We start from the raw sequence: 17,305 nt of genomic DNA, 5'->3' as shown, positions 1-17,305 counted from the left end.
TGCCTGGGTGACTGCCATCTAATATCTGGTCAGCTGGCCCTTGTGGGCTTCACCATCATGTTGAAACCACCCTGATGTGACTATCTGTTTTCCAGATTGAAGGCAGTGACTGTGAATGCAACCCTACTGGGAAGAACTTTCCTGAAAATCAAATCCTGATTAAGCGCATGATGATTAAGTGTGCTGACGTGGCCAATCCATGCCGCCCCCTGGACCTATGTATCGAATGGGCCGGAAGGATCTCCGAGGAGTACTTTGCACAGGTGTGCTGCCTCTCTAGGGAAGCTCCACCTCCCTTCTGGGAATGGCCCCGGGTCACAGTAAATAAATGACTCCTCCCTGGAAAGCAATGGCTCACCCTTGCCTGGAACAGAAATCTGGTCCCTCAAGAGACTATGATGTGCCTGGGCACTAACTAAACTCTATCTAGGGGAAGGGGGGTAAACTGAGCCTTTGGAAGTATCTTTTCATCCTCAAATTTTTAGATCCTGAATTTCCACAAAAACTTGGAAATCCTCCATTCATTCACTAGATTATCATCTCCATGGTGCAGTCTGGGGAACAGACTGCACCATGGGTAGCTCATAATACAGTAGGGGAGGGAGACAGACATAAACAGGTCCATACATTGGTAAATTAAAAATAAATGAAAGGGCTTCCCTGGTGGTGCAGTGGTTGAGAGTCCACCTGCCGATGCAGGGGACACAGGTTCGTGCCCCGGTCCGGGAAGATCCCACATGTCGCGAAGCGGCTGGGCCCATGAGCCATGGCCGCTGAGCCTGCGCGTCCGGAGCCTGTGCTCCACAACGGGAGAGGCCACAACAGTGAGAGGCCCGCGTACCGCAAAAAAAAAAACAAACAAAAAAATGAAAACACTTCTAAAGGAGGTATATGTTAAGTCCTAAGAGTTCAGAGTTTTTTTTTCTAGATAAAAGGGCTTTGTGGAAAAGGTGTTAGAGCTGGTGTTTTTGTTTTTGTTTTTGAAGGATTTCAAAATTTAGAAATGGGAAAGGACATTCTGGGAGAGTTCTGGGAGAACAAAGGGTTATGAGCAAAATTAGTAGGGAGGAAAACCAGAATTTTTATATAAGGAAAACAGCAACTTTGGCAGTGTGAAGAGGAATTAAAGGAGAATAACGTAGTAGACCACAAGATGCCATTTAAAAGAGGCCTACTTTCAAAGAAGAGGCTCTAAGGACTAATGTTTATTATTTGTGATAGACAAACATGTCACAAGTAGCTACAAGTAATGCATTTGGGGACGGGGGGCGGGGGGGGGGGAGGGTTGTGTGCCTATATGGCTGGAACATACCGCTGAGGCAGAATAAAAGAATAGCTGATAATGTCTAAAAGGGTTGGCAGGGGCAAAGGGCAGCCGAGGACCCAGTAAGTTAGGTGCAGCTTTCAAGGATGGGAAGAGACCCCATGAATAAAGAAAAATAGGACAAGCAGTTCTGAGCTTGCCAGAAAGAGAGGGGAAAAAACCCAAACTACTCCTTGAACAGCAGTGGCTATTTTAAGGCTGCCTAATCTACTGACCTGAAATGAGCAAGCTGAGCCAAAAACTGGTAGGAGGCCATTATCGGGGCTTCCCAGGACCCACAGAGAAGACTTAAAATCCTACTCCTAGTTATTCTCAAAGTATGTGAATGGGGAACGGGAAAGAACCACTTTTAAGTTCTTTAAGGTAATCTCCCTGTTTAGGTGTCCTTTTCCCAGAAAGGAAAGTACTAATGTTCACAAGACAATGTGACCTAAAAAAAAGGTTACAAATGAGGTCTCTGATCAGCCAGCCTCCGGTTCAGCATACTACCAGTAAATGTGGATCTCAATTTCAGCCCAGTGAATTATGACCTTATGCATAAAACATACACTCTAATGTGCAAAATACTCAGATTTACACATATCTTGAGAATTTCATGACCAAATACCCCAATCTGAAAAATCTCAGTTTGTCATTCTTTTGAGTAAAACATAGTTATTTCATGAAAAAAAGAAGCTAGTTCAGCTCAACTGCCTAACTGCTTTTCATCCAGACTACCATAATACGTTGATGTGCAGCACAAGGGCTTTGTATGTACTTCCGATTTTGTCACACACAATATTAAAAAGACATATTTTCAAAGGTCAAGTTTAAATAAGATTAATAATTCTTACTACTTTAATGAAGACATTCTTAAGTGAAACTGGCTTTCTTTTTAAAGTGCAAGCATATGACAGTGAATAATACAATGACTATTTGTACAGCTTGGTGCCAGTTCTTTGATTCACGCTAAGGCGTCAGCAGTTTTAAACACACCATCGCTCCTGTACCCTCAGTATAAACGCCACTTAGTATTATTAGTGTTACTTTGAAAATAGTCTTGACCTTGCGATCATGAAAACAGATCTCAGAAAAGGGGCTACAAATCCTGAGATAAGTGCTTCAGGAGGTGCTGTAAGATAGCATAACACATTTGAGAGTCAGACGACCTGAATCCAGTCACTGGAGCTCATCAGGTGGTTGTCTTATATAAGCCTCAGGACCTTGCCAAGCCAATTTCTTCACAGATACAACTGGATTATGACCCATTTTCACAGAGTGGTTCTGACAAACTAGATGTTACTGTGACAGCTCCTTATGTGCCCTACAGCCCTGTGTTATTTCTTACAGACTGATGAAGAGAAGAGACAGGGGCTACCTGTAGTGATGCCAGTATTCGACCGGAATACCTGTAGCATCCCCAAGTCCCAGATCTCCTTTATTGACTACTTCATAACAGACATGTTTGATGCTTGGGATGGTAAGACAGTTCCTGTTTTGTTACCCACAAACAGAATATTTTGCTATACATTATGATGGTTACCTTTAATGACAGAGGCTGGGCCTAAAGGTGTAAACGAAATGTAACTTAAAAGAAAAAGTCAGCTGCTTGTGGCCAGGTGTGGTGGGGGTGCATGAACACTTTGTGTGTCCTCAGCACAAACCATGTGTATGGAAGACTCAGTGGATGTTTGGTAACTGGATAAACAGGTGTTCAACTCTTCCAAGGACATGTTTCCAAAGCTTACAGGAGTTTTATTCTGTCATTGGAGGAAATTCTAGAGAGAACATAAAATATACTAATTCTACTCTGAATCACAGATTCTTTTCATAATATCAGTTGATAAACAGCTTTTCATTTTTTTGAGATCCTTTTTAATTTTTTTGAATTTAATTTTTATTTTATATCCGAGTATAGTTGATTTACAATGTTGGGTTACTTTCAGGTGTATAGCTAAGTGATTCAGTTATACATATATCCATTCTTTTTCAGATCCTTTTCCCATATAGGTTATTACAGAACATTGAGTAGAGTTCCTTGTGCTATACAGTAGATTCTTGTTGATTATCTATTTAGTGTATATATGTTAACCCCAAACTCCTAATTTGTCCCTCCCCCCGTGTTTCCCCTTTGGTAACCATAAATTTGTTTTCAAAGTCTGTGAGTCTATTTCTGTTTTGTAAATAAGTTGAATTGTATCTTTTTTTTCAGATTCCACATGTAAGTGATATCATATGATATTTGTCTTTCTCTTTCTGACGTACTTCACTTAGTATGATAATCTCTAGGTCCATCCATGTTGCTGAAAATGGCATTATCTCACTCTTTTTCATGGCTGAGTAATATTCCATTGTATATGTATGTATGTATGTGTGTGTATACATATATATATATATACCACATCTTCTTCATCCATTCATCTGTCAAGGGACATTTAGGTTGCTTCCATGTCTTGGCTACTGTAAAGAGTGCTGCAGTGAACATTGGGGTGCATGTATCTTTTTGAATTACAGTCTTCTCTGGGTATACGCCTAAGAGTGGGATTGCTGGGTCATATGGTAGCTCTATTTTTAGTTTTTTAAGGAACCTCCATACCATTTTCCATAGTGGCTGCACCAATTTACATTCGCACCAACAGTGTAGGAGGGTTCCCTTTTCTCCACACCCTCTCCAGCATTTATTTGTAGACTTTTTAATGATGGCCATTCTGACTGGTTTGAGGTGATACCTCATTGTGGTTTTGATTTGCATTTCTCATTGAGTGACGTTGAACATCTTTTCATGTGCTTTTGGCCATCCGTATGTCTTCTTTGGAGAAATGTCTATTTAGATCTTCTGCCTATTTTTTGATTTTTTTTTTTTTGGATACAGAGCTGCATGAACTGTTGGTGTATTTTGGAGATTAATCCCTTGTTGGTTGCTTCATTTGCAAATATTTTCTCCCATTCTGTGGGTTGTATTTTCGTTTTGTCTATGGTTTCCTTTGCTGTGCGAAAGCTTTTAAGTTTAATTAGGTCCCATTTGTTTATTTTTGTTTTTATTTTCATTACTCTAGGTACAAGGTGGATCCAAAAAGATACTGCTGTGATTTATGGTGAAGAGTGTCCTGCCTATGTTTTCCTCTAAGAGTTTTATAGTAGCCAGCCTTACATTTAGGTCTTCAATCCATTTCGAGTTTGTGTATGGTGTTACAGAATGCTCTAGTTTCATTCTTTTACATGTAGTTGTCCAGTTTCCCCAGCACCACTTATTGAAGAGACTATCTTTTCTCCATTGTATATTCTTGCTTCCTTTGTTGTAGATTAATTGACCATAGATGCATCGGTTTATTTCTGGGCTTTCTGTCCTGTTCCATTGATCTATACTTCTGTTTTTGTGCCAGTACCATACCACTTTGATTACTGTAGCTTTGAAGTATAGTCTGAAGCCAGGGAGCCTGATTTCTCCAGCTCTGATTTTCTTCCTCAGGATAGCTTTAGCTATTCAGGGTCTTTTGTGTTTCCTTACAAAATAAAAAAATTTTCATTCTAGTTCTGTGAAAAATGTCATCGGTATCTTGATAGGGATTGCACTGAATCTGTAGATTGCCTTGGGTAGTATAGTCATTTTCACAATATTTATTCTTCCAATCCAAGAACATGGTATCCTTCCATGTGTTTGTGTCATCCTTGATTTCTTTCATCAACATCTTATAGTTTTCAGGGTACAGGTTTTTTGCCTCCTTAGGTAGGTTTATTCCAAGGTATTTTATTCTTTTTGATGTGATGGTAAATGGGATTGTTTCTTTAATTTCTCTTTCTGATCTTTTGTTGTTATCAATTTTTAGTTAAAAGGACCTGTTCATATTTCAGAAACCAGTGTTTAGTAACTCATCCTTCTCATGCTTCTGTGTTCACCTTAGGCCTAACCTAGGGTACCTCTCCTCCAATTGTGATCCCAAATTTGTCCCACAGAGCCCCAACCTTATAAATGCTCCTGGAATCTAATTTAACAGGCTTCTTTTTATTCTCTTATATCCTTGCAGCCTTTGCACACCTGCCAACCCTGATGCAACATTTGGCCGATAACTACAAACACTGGAAGACGTTAGATGACCTAAAGTGCAAAAGTCTGAGGCTTCCATCTGACAGCTAAAGCCAAGACAGAGAAGGTGACCTCTTGATCTACAAAGGGCACTGTGAATCACAGTAGTGTAAACAAGAGGCTTTCCTTCATAATGAAAATGACAGGTGTAGGTTAAGGAGCTAATGTTTAATATCTGACTTTTAATCATTCAACTTCCCAAATTTCATTTTTAGAAAATTATGTTCCATGAAGAAAAATTTTGAACAATCACTTAGTGACAGAACAAACACATGGCAAAATCCTTTGCCCTGCTGTCATCCTGTCTGCCCTCATCAAACCCTGCAGCTGATTCACTGTAACTAGCAGGAGACATGCAGCAAAGACTTGGTGCCCACGAGCCCACCATCTCTGTGGATGATGGACCATGTAGCTTAGCTAGTGGTTTAGCTCATCTTTTACCATGAAAGTCACCATCACTGTTTAGCTTGACTATTTTCCTCAAGAGCATCAATCTAAAAGGCTCATAAGAATATCTAAGAAAAGAAACCCATATAAAGTGAGCAAAACAACTAGGACCAAACTGCTGATAAACTAGTTAGCTTCAGAGCCTCCATGGCTAGGTGGTTCTGATCAATGGTGTAACACCCAAGTTAGAACATAGTCTGTCTTGGCCTGGTGAGTGCCTTCTCTAGACTGGTATCAGCAGCCTGTGTAGTCCTCTCTCCTACAAAAGGGATTCATCTTAACAGAAAGTCAACCATGATGGGGAAGGAAGTGACATCTTGTCTGTGGGGAATCCAAGAGCTTTCTCCCTTTATTTCTGGTTTACAGAGGCAGTTACAAGGCACTACAGTAGGTATTATATACAAGCCATTAATCTGAATGCCCTTGGACAAGCTTTTTTTTAAAAAAAAAATTTATATACATTTGCTGTTTAAAATTTTTATTAAAGCAATCTAAATTTTCAGGGTTTAAGTCCATGGAGTACGTTGTGCCGAGTACTGAGGAGACAGAGGAAGTTTCAAGGTTCAGATGTTTTTAACCTATCTATATTTAAGATCATGCCATTTTGCTTTAATGATGAAAAAAAGATTGCAAGGTGTGTAAATATATCAGAAAATAGCATATGGGGAAGCAGTAAATACTATTTTAAGCTATTAATTGTATGCTAAAAGCTTCTAAAGCACAAGTGCATATTTTTATACAGCTCTTTTCACAACTTTCTGTGGTCTACATGAAGTCAGACTTGAGATTTTCTTTTCTCTTTTACCAGCCAACCCTTCTCTATGTATTATAAATTAGAGATTCTGTAAACAAAATCTTTGTTTTTCTTTCAAATTCTCTGTACTTCATGCTGCATTTCTAAGAGGTATAAACAGAGACTAAATTAACTGAACCAGTAGTTAGTTACTTTTTTCAAATGAAAATTGGAATGCAGAACACGTGGACCTAGTACATGGGGGCAAAAATTACTTATCACTACAAAACATGCCAATGTTTTTTTCTATGTTTTGTACCAACAAATGGAAACATATATGACAATTCCATGCAAAGAAATGTACCTAAATTATTTTTGTTAGATGGTAAGAGAACTTGCTTGGTCAGGACAGCAGCTAGCTTTGTATTGTAATGCTGCACTAAGTAAATGTGATGAAAATGTTTTTGTGAAGTACTTGTAACTAAATTCCTACAGCCATTTTTCATTCCTAACAGCTGTTTTTATTTTACCTCTTTGGCCTAAATTTTTCATAATTTCAATATTTCGGTTTAGTGTTCTTTATTTCATGAGTCACACGCTTTGTTTTCAGAACACATTAAATTCAGGATGTCAGAATCCCATTTTAAGGAGCTAAATAATTTGCCTAGGCTTCAGAAGCTTGCCTGAAGCAACGACAATCTTTTCTTGACCATCTCGCTTTTGGTTCCATTTGGTAAGTGACATTCATCAGATGTCTGACATTTTTCTATGTAAATGTTTGTTAAAACTGACTCAGTATAATTTCAAATTAATTTCATATTAACACTGCCAGGTACTAAAGCTTTAGCATAGCTCTGCTCTTTATCAGTGTAATCTACTATGGTGTAATCTTCTACTGAGTTGCTAACTAAATAGTGCATTCCTCCAAATAGTCTTTCAGATGGTATGTGTATCAGATGAGTGAGTATAAACTATTATAATTGTCTCTCATACTGAGCATAAGTCTGTGTTGAGGGGAACCCTATTAATTTAGGAAAATATAACATGATCTAAACTAGAGAGAAGTCACATTACTACTACTACTTAACCAGAAGTTAGTTATAAAACAGTTACCGGGACCAGAATAACCCTATAATTTAATTAGGTTATTCTTTACTTCCAATTTAAGATTTTAAAATATGCTTACCTTCAGAGTTAGGACTGCTTAGTCTTGTGGACAAAGAACAAGCCTCATCTATTAATCAGAACGCACTCAACTTGAGAAAGATAAATACAATGTCCCTCAAGTTTAGGCTCTTGATTGTGTTATGTGAGTAAGCCAGAGAATGAGGTAATAAGGGTATTTTTAAATAAAAATGACAAGGCCCACTGCATAGTATTACTTCTGGTGTTGCAAATATAACAGCACTGAAAGCTAAGCTAGGGAAATGGAAAAAATGCACATAATATTTATCGACCTCAGTTATAGTTGTATTCTTCTAGTTTGAAAGTTCAACTTTTTGCAGCACTCTGCATACAACTAGTAAGCAGCCATCAAAGTCTGAGTCTCTGCTAGATTTTCCCATCTCACTGTTTTACTCCATCTCTGACCTTAGGGCATTCATGAAAGCAAAAACCATCAAGTTCCCATGAATGGGTTGGAGGTTTTCCTCTAGATTTTAATAACAGAGGGACTCACAGTGGTACTTTCATCAGTACTATTTGCTCCCCCAACTCACCTGTGGTTTGTATCATTCACGTGAATAGATTACTATTACATAATACTAATCCAGAACAAATTAGGGAAAAAAGCAGTTAAGAATCTATGAATTCCTTTTATAATTCATTGACTATCTTATACAATTCAAGAAAACTTTAAAACTCATGACCTAATAGTAGAATCTCCAAAGAAAAAGCTAGCTGGTAATAAGAGAAAGTCCATCTATGGAAGAAAATTAAAAGCCTAATAACAACAATCTGTTGGCTAAGAGGCAGTGCTAATTTTTCTATTCACATTCTTCTATTATGTAATGGTGGTTACATAAATTTTATTATATTTCTCCATAAAGGTATTTTCATTGTGAATTAAAACAGAAACAATGACTATGAACATTATCTGGTTTTGCTCAAGGGGTAATCATACAACCCTTCTCTCTCATTCCAGTCATGTTCAATTTCTGTTTTTAAATTCGTTTACTGATGCTAATGAGAATTGAGCTAACTAACTGGAAGGCCTTACCTGACTGGGCTTCAGCTTCCTTATTTATAACATTATGGCACTGGTCTGGCATAGATGACCATAGCTCTTCCAGACTTTGTAGGTAGTTGAGGAAACAACAACTGTCAAAGGTAAAACTAGTGACACTAGTGACAACAATTTACAAAGATTCCATTAGGGTGTGTGTGATGAAAAAATAAATCCAGAAAGTGTTCTTTGAGAAGGATTAGTCCTCTGACACATCAGCCACCTGGTGTTTACTTCAATACGATTCTTTCATCAGCAGTTTAAGATTAACTCCACAATTAAACCCACCCATTTTTTAATGTATGGAACACTTTTTAATTTTTATTCTTTAGTACCAAAAGGGAGAAAGAGTGCTCTAAGGTTGATGGGGTGATGAAGATGATTAAATCTCAGTGGTCTGCAAGAAACTCATAAGTGATGCCTGTCTCAAGCATTTCATATTTGAGCCAATGGTAAGATGAATCAGGCACTTTGAAAACACTGTAACTTTACTGATCTAGCTCTCATCTCTGGCATATATGAGGGGCTGCTGCTGGTCTATTACCAAGAATCTAGTCAATAGCTGCTCAGGCTAGGGGGAAAAAATACACTGTAATAAGATTCCTCCTGATTTGTGTTTATAGGGATTTTAGTAGCTAGAATTTTAAAAAAAAAAAGGATTTAAACAAATTAGTTGGCACCAAAAAAAAAAAGCTGTAGTTAAAACAGTGGGAGATTCAGGTTTGCTTCATATTTAGAATACTGAGAGTTACTAAAGACCAGGGGGATTTGTAGGAGAAAGGATATATTTAAATTTATCACAAGAATTCTTAATCAAACAGGCTCTAAAGAAAACCAAAGAATAAAAAAATACTGTTATTTCTATTTCTACCTCCTCCCAGGGTCTAGGTTCAAATTAAGAAGCTTAAAACACAGCACTCACCACTTCAATAGCAGCACAAAGTACAATTATTATGGAATCTTCATTTCCTACAGGGAGGCATCAGTTTTCTGGATATCTCAAGGTTTAAGTTCAAGATATGCTACATCCTACCTATTTACTCTTCACCGGATTTTTCATTTTTCTCCCAAAATATCGTCTATAATGATCATGTATATTTATTTCCATAAAAGTAGGTTCCTTGAATAAATCTTTAAAAGAATGACAGGTTAAATGATAGTTAAAATACTAACAACTTTGGAGAACAAAGTCAGGTATTTCAAAATCCAAAAAGGCTAAATGAAAGAAATTACATGTAATATTTTAAAAATCTAATCCCTTTTGATGAATAAAAATTTAATTAGAGGCAATATAGTTACATTAGAGACAGTGAGAGGTTCCAAGTACTCTTCTCCTCATTAAACATAAACTCATATAATTTCTGGTGTAGAGTTTTTTCAAAGCATAAAAAATTTATCTCTGTGAGGACACTGTGGTATAATTTAATTCTGCTTCAACAGGTATATGTGATGAACTCTGAAAACTTCACTTTCTGAAAATTCACTGCTGAAATTAGACCCATTCCTTCAATGGTTTCAGGTAACTGTTATGTGAAAAGTCAAATGAAAAACTTGTGCTATATTCTTTGGTGAAAGTACTAATACCTGAGAAGCAACTTGTTGCTGGTTTGCAGCCCCAGAAAAAAGAATTCAAACAATTGGAATTTTATGGAGTAACAAGAAAAAAAAATTACAAAATTTAAGTGATTAATATGGTAATGGTTTTCAGAGTATTACCCCTATATTTGCTGTTCAAGGTTCATGCACAGGTGTTCAAATTCCTTAAACTAGACAGCAAGATATAAGTCACCATTCTCCTCTAATTTTTGAAATAACTTTAAGCTGCGCAATCCAGATTCTCGTTCTCCATTTTTCCACAAAATAATGAGATGATCAGCAGAACATGTCACTAGTCCATGATCTTCAAAGTACAGAAACATCTGTAAAAAAAAATTTTAATTACTGATTATAGGAACTTCAAGGAGAAGAGGCTAATACTAACTAGATTAAGACAGGTGCTTGTTAAAATGTGTACCTTGGAGACTTCTTTGGATCTGACCGTAAAACTCCATATCTTTCATGAGAAATGTTATTTTTAAGTGTGAGTGATAATCACATACAAATATACAAATGCTAGACTAGTAAATACTACTCAACTACAGAACTATAAATAACAGCTATTTTTGTAAAGTACATGAAGTCCCAAAGTATCGTCTAAATTTTACCATTATCTAATTCCTCAAGTATTGGTTTTAAGATTTTTGTCAGAAGTCCCAACAAACCTGCTTTACTTAATCATTTTTACTGGCCTTCTTATTTATGCAAAAATGGCCACCAATAAAATGTCTGAATTCCAAATTCTCCAAGAGAAACAATGGCTTTAGCTCTCTATAAAAAGAGACATAATCAATCCTTAAGCATTTACTGAGTGTCATCTATATGCTTATAGTCCCTACCCTTAAAAAGGTTCTAATTCAGTTGTGAAAACCAAATCATAGTTGAAACAATAAGGGTACCAATTAAAGATGATGTAATCAGGTACTAAACAGCATAGTTCAGGCTATGATTTGCCACAGAAATGCAGAAAAAGGAGGCATAGATCAATAATGAATGAAGTTGTCAGAAAAAGCTTCAAAAACATAAAACTCTCCAAATAAAAGGAAGGTCATGCCCAGTGAAGGAACAGGCTGGAAGGTAAGAATAGGAAAATGGAATGTTGATGAGAAGGCAGCATGCATCCTATGGAGTAGAGAGGAGATAAATGAAAAGGATGAGCTCTTTGAGGGAAAGAGTGAAATATAGGAGAGAAATAGGATGCAAGTTTTCTAAGACATAACTCATACATTTCTGAAGATAGCAGGAGAAGGGCTCAGCTGATGATGTAGGAGTGAGGGGTGGAGACCTAGCAGAGCAAAACTCCTCAGGAGATGGAAAAGTTAGAATTCAATAAATACAGGTAGATAGGACTAGGCTTAGAGAGTAAGGATCAAAAGAAAAAAGGAATGAGAAAATTCAAGAAAGAGCCAAGATTTTTTTAAAAAGTAATTAAATGTCAACACTTCCACTCAGGAAAATTTCTAAGAATTGAACACTTCCATACAATGACAAATGTGCCACACCATTTAAAAACCTTTAATAGGTTCCTACTATTTAAAACATAAAGTCCAGGGACTTCCCTGGTGGTGCAGTGGTTAAGAATCCACCTGCCAATGCAGGGGACACAGGCTCGAGCCCTGGTCCGAGAAGATACCACATGCCGTAGAGCAACTAAGCCTGTGCGCCACAACTACTGAAGCCCACACGCCTAGAGCCTGTGCTCCACAACGAGAAGCCACCGCAACGCACCGCATCGAAGAGTAGCCCCTGCTCGCCGCAACTAGAGAAAGCCCGTGTGCAAAGACCCAACACAGCCAAAATAAATACATAAACTTTTTGTGTATGTATGTATGAATTTTTTTAAAAAGTCCAAACTCCTTAGCCTTACATTCAGTAATCTGACCCCAAACTACTTTCCCAGCTTTATCTCCTACTGTGTCCATTCATCGGAACACAGTCCTCCAGCCTAGCCAACCTGCTCCTTGCCACCAAGTAGAGTCTATCTTTGCCCTCCTGTCTACCACATTCCATCTGCACAACTCCCAAAGTTAAAAAACAAAATGAAAACAACTGGGCTACCTGGCAGAGGAAGGCAAAAATGAGTAAGATGTAAGTACCCAAAATCAGGGAGCTTATGGTCGTAAGACTATCTTAATCCTACCTAAGCATCAAGGTTCAGCTCATATCCAGGACCATAATATTTTTATATTATATCTCTTTGTAAACGCCAATGTCTAGTGTAGTGCCTGAAATACAGGAAATGCTAATAACAAGTGTTGTGCTGTTGCTTCTAAGTATAAATGCACTTTCAAATGAAAACCAATTTGTTCCTCCCTGGCTATGAAACAGGGAAGAACAATTTAAGAAACTCATGGGGCTTCCCTGGTGATCGAGTGGTTAGGACTCCATGCTCCCAGTGCAGAGGGCCTGCAGCACGCGGGAACTAGATCCCGCATACTGCAACTAGGAGCCCGTATGCCACAACAAAGATCCCGCATGCCGCAACTAAGACCAGCACAGAGGGAGGGAGGGGGGAAGGGAGGGGGACTTAGGGCTCTGCTTATACTGTTACCAGTTCCAATCATTTCTTTACCTCGACTGGTCTTATTCCTTCTTCATTACAGGCAATAATGCCTATAGTAAATATTAAAGTATTTGAATATATTTATAACAAGTTAGAACTTTATGCATCCTGTAATTCTCAACTATTATTTTCATATATGCACAATGACAGTCAAGACACTGGGTTTTACTAACGCTAACAAATTATTATCCTCCAAAGGGAGGTAAAAACAGTACTGTTCATGAATTTGATAAACTTCCCTGGAATTAGATTCTATAAGGCTTTACCTCTACATACATAAACACAACCCTCCATGTACCCTCTATTTACTACTGTTACATATTCAACATTATTCACACCATCCTTATTGTCAGCTATCTACATCTCATAAGTAATAGTAATTAAGTGATTTTTTAGAAGCAAGACATCCCTTCTTCAAATCATTTCTCTGTAAAGAGAGATCCTAATGGCACATACTATATAACCTATTCCATTCCATGTTTAGATTCCACAAAAACCTACAGATAAGAGAAAGTTTAGGTCTTTATGAGACCAAATGAAAGAAGAGCAGTGAGATGCAAAAAGCAGGAATTCCCTGGACATTTATATGCCTATTAAAAATAATACCTCCACAGATGATGAGTGTCCAATTAAATCGCCAATAAGCTCTAGTGAACATGAAGTGGCATTTTCTTGTTGTTTTTTAACAGGGTGGCTGGCTTGTTTATTTACTCTTCCAAATCCCCACATGTTAAAAAAACCTAGAAAAACACAGCCATTTCAGTCATTTTCGAAATTACTGTGCTCTTTTCTTATAATAATAATCTAAGATCAGAAAAACAAAACTTAAATGCAAAAAGTGTTCCCCACTTATTTTAGTCAAGGGCTTAGTGAGCAGATGGTACCAGGTACTATACTAGGGTTTTTTAAATATGTTACTTTGTTTCCTCTTAGCTACCCAGGTTTGTTGCTCATCTCTTTTTATTGTCCCTACTCACGCACTGGTGAAGGTGTGTTAACGTGAGGAAAGGCAATGGGAATCAAAGAGGAGAGAAATGAAAGGCCTGAATGGCAATGAGGTGGGGCGGGGGTGGGGGAGGTCACAACTCAGATTTATCAATAAAGGGTAGGCAAAAAGCAACATAGGGATGTCCCAAAGCAATGCCCTATGACTTCAAATAACCAGAAGAAATTCCAGGGGTACCAGCATCTGATTTCTTATGCAAAGGCTGCTAACTAACAGGGATTTTGTTTTTCAAATCAAACACCTGAAAATCAAAGAGTTCATGAGATGATATAAATACAAAAATGTTTATAAATAAATTGAGTTCTATGTTAATGATAATGCTTTAAGGCTGAAAGAACTTTGACACCTGATGATACAAATTCTGTCTGTATACCAGACATAATTACAGACAATATAAATGAGTAAATAGTTCATTAGGCCATTTAGTCAGTCAGATTACCAGGAATAATAGTTTCCCCTCAAAACAAAAAAATCCTAGTTGACTTGAACTGAAATAAACAGGTAGTTCTACAGTAAAGCAATATTTAAATGTGAATCCTAGATCCCAATTACCAAATGCTTCATGTAAACATCTGATGCTTATTTGGAGCACACTGTATATTATTTTGTGGTTACATACCACTGCCTTTCTTCTGTCTTGCATATGAGAAAACAAAAAAAAAGCAAGACTACCTTTTTGAGAAAAGATACTCACCTGTTGGTACAGGTTCAGCTGCAAGCTGCTGTTTTTCTCGTAACTCCCAAATGCGTACACTTCCATCTTCTGAGCATGAGATTAACTGCCTGTCAGAAGAGAAAATCAGTGATAAAAAGAGCACCATGGAAGGCCTATGCTAAATTTGCAGTGAAAGAAATCAGTGGAGCCCGCAACTGCTTTTATTCAGCTCTTGGCAGGAGCCAATAAAAATCACAATTTATCAATATGGCTTTACAATGCAAAGTAAAAGCACTCCTCAAGAAAGGCACACATTATACTGTTACATTGGTTCAAATGTTATAAATATGTATCATTTCCATTTTTAAAAATGCATTCAGGAAACAGGTTACGAATTACAGTTTCACAATATCCTGAGAAGTCTCATTCCTTCCTCTCACGGTATCTCTTCTCAGGGCGCCTCTCACTCTAAAAGTATCCTGCATAGAAAATAATTCTATTTCCTTCATATAATTCATCCCTAGAAACTCAACAGCCAAATCTACCCTGAGGGGAAAGCCCTCAGTTGGCAGCCTTAGCCAACAGGAGACTACCATTTAATTGAAGCCGTAATCAAACACCACCACCAAAAAGGTGGGTTTGTGGAAAATATAAAAAGAAAAATTAGTACACAGTCAGTGCCCAAAAGTCTTTTATCTTTTAAAATAAATACCGAATTTTAAATTATCTCTTCTTATAATGAAATTCAATGTAATTCATTTGAACCTTGCTTCTTGTAAATTTCATAATATAATGCCACCAACTCTTCTGTTAAGATAGCCATGGGGTATTCTCCATTTCCAAAAGAACATAACAGGTCAAGCCACGGAGCCAGGTGACTTTGCCCCTTGAAAAATTACACTGGTGGCCCTGGGAACTATGCATTTCTTTCACCTGTTACAGAACTGACGGAAACTTGTACCTGTTTGGAAGTTTGGCAACGTGCAGGACATTGGAGTCATGTGCAGTTTTCTGGCAGGCAATCACACGCTTCATTTGAAGGTTATAGACGTATAAACCCCTTCCAACTGCAACAAATACATTCTGGCAGGGGGAGAGGGGGGGAAGTTCAGTAATGGGCATAAAACTAGTACTTACCACTACCTGGTGTAATAGATTTCCAGGCCTGGTGTGAGATCAGAAAGCCACTGTTACCTTCCCTATTCCTAGCCTTCAGCCCAAATTATTGTACTGCCCTCTAAAATCCAAAAATATCAAAGCACAAAGGAAAGCTCAGCATTTAGAAGGTGGAAGGACACAACTGCTAATACAGAGAAAGCGTTGTATATTATACCCCACAGCATCGCTTTCTTCCTCGTTGAAATGTGACAGAGAAAGGAGCTGTGGCTGACAGACTGGCCTGCAGTGGAGGTGGAGCTGCTGAGGTACAACCTAGGTTTTCATCCACATAATACTATATCCTTGGGAAAACTACTTAGCTTCTTTTGCCTGAAAAATGTGAGCAAAATTACTTGCACTCCACATCTTAAGCATCACAAGACCTATAAAGGATACAAAAAAGCATATGCTATAGTGGCATATATACAGTGGCTTCACAAAAACATTTTTCCAAATGTAGTATTAGAAACACCTTTTTACTAAAGCAGCTTTAATCTTTTGAAAGTACTTTCACCAATACTTACTTCAACCTCACAACATCTCATTAATGCAGGAAAAGCTATTTTCCAGAATAATAAGTCAAAATAAAAAAAGATTAATATCACACAAAAATTAAGACGTGAGAGTTTGATATTAGAATCCAGGTCATGTTACTCCAGTCCCTTACTCTTGCCTCATACCATACCACCTAGCTTCCAAAATTATTTTGCAAGTCACTAGACTTCTGGTAGCTCTTGTCTTAGAATCATTCATTCTTACTCAGTTGGTATGCCAGTAGAAAGACCTTTCAAAACTCCTTTTTTTTTTGCCTACCTGTTCTCACCAAAGAATACTTCTCATGCAGCCTCAAAGGCTACAACGCCAACTCAGACCTACAGCATCTCGACCAAAACATGCCCCCCAAGGCTTACCAGAGTTTAAATCTGGAATGATCCCCTTGACCCTCAGGATTGGTATTCTGCATGTAGCAATGCAAGCTGAAGACCAGTGCCATGAGCATTAATGAGAACAGCTAGCCAACTTGCTAAAATCTAGTGTCCTGGGTGACATTCAATGCAGAGAAACCTCAGAAACTAGTTATATGGACCAGGAAATCTGTGCAGAGTTTAAATGATTTATCCAAAGTCACAAAGAAAATTATCAACACAACTAGAGAATTAATAAGCTTTGGGGCAGCCTTTACTCAACAGAATCACTCTATCAACCACTTGTCATCAACAATGAATGGCCCGCCTGCAGAAAGAAAAAAACTCTGATAAAACAAAGAAAATCAGGGAAAAGTGAGTGCTTTATTAATGCTTTATTAAGCATTTATAGCAGTTAATAACACCAATCGAAAATTTTAAGATTAAAGAGTACAAAATGCAAAACTTTAAACACTTTTACAAAAGTGAGAAAAAGGTATCAAATTAAAAATATATATGGGGCTTCCCTGGTGTCGCAGTGGTTGGGAGTCCGCCTGCCGATGCGGGGAACACGGGTTCGTGCCCCGGTCCGGGAAGATCCCACGTGCTGCGGAGCGGCTGGGCCCGTGAG

The 17,305-nt window shown here is 37.8% G+C and overlaps 2 protein-coding genes across 6 annotated transcripts in view; one reads left to right on the top strand and one right to left on the bottom strand.

Annotated features, from left to right (window-relative positions):
* Positions 1–7,127, top strand: part of PDE8B (phosphodiesterase 8B) — a 386,263-nt gene extending 379,136 nt beyond the window's left edge. For all 3 annotated transcript variants that reach the window (XM_027100776.1, XM_027100775.1, XM_027100777.1), the window contains 3 exons: positions 96–263; positions 2,654–2,783; positions 5,329–7,127. In XM_027100776.1, the coding sequence (XP_026956577.1) occupies positions 96–263; positions 2,654–2,783; positions 5,329–5,438 (408 nt within the window). In that variant the 3' untranslated portion in view covers positions 5,439–7,127. The remainder of the gene's footprint in view (positions 1–95; positions 264–2,653; positions 2,784–5,328) is intronic.
* Positions 7,128–10,046: 2,919 nt separating this feature from the next.
* WDR41 (WD repeat domain 41) overlaps positions 10,047–17,305 on the bottom strand; it is a 44,990-nt gene continuing 37,731 nt past the window's right edge. The window contains exons 10-13 of one of the 3 annotated variants that reach the window (XM_027100782.1): positions 15,573–15,694; positions 14,651–14,739; positions 13,557–13,690; positions 10,047–10,710 (exon numbers count right to left, since the gene is read on the bottom strand). In XM_027100782.1, the coding sequence (XP_026956583.1) occupies positions 10,558–10,710; positions 13,557–13,690; positions 14,651–14,739; positions 15,573–15,694 (498 nt within the window). In that variant the 3' untranslated portion in view covers positions 10,047–10,557. Of the gene's footprint in view, positions 10,711–13,556; positions 13,691–14,648; positions 14,740–15,572; positions 15,695–17,305 lie in introns of those variants that run through there. The other 2 variants (XM_027100783.1, XM_027100784.1) reach the window with 2 other exon arrangements.

The sequence above is a fragment of the Aethalodelphis obliquidens genome, unplaced genomic scaffold, assembly GCF_003676395.1.
Source record: "Aethalodelphis obliquidens isolate GAN/ISIS:26980383/991018 unplaced genomic scaffold, ASM367639v1 scaffold4, whole genome shotgun sequence".
Taxonomy (NCBI): Eukaryota; Metazoa; Chordata; class Mammalia; order Artiodactyla; family Delphinidae; genus Aethalodelphis; species Aethalodelphis obliquidens.
The sequence above is the reverse complement of the archived record's forward strand: the minus strand, read 5'-3'. Positions and strand labels throughout refer to the sequence as shown.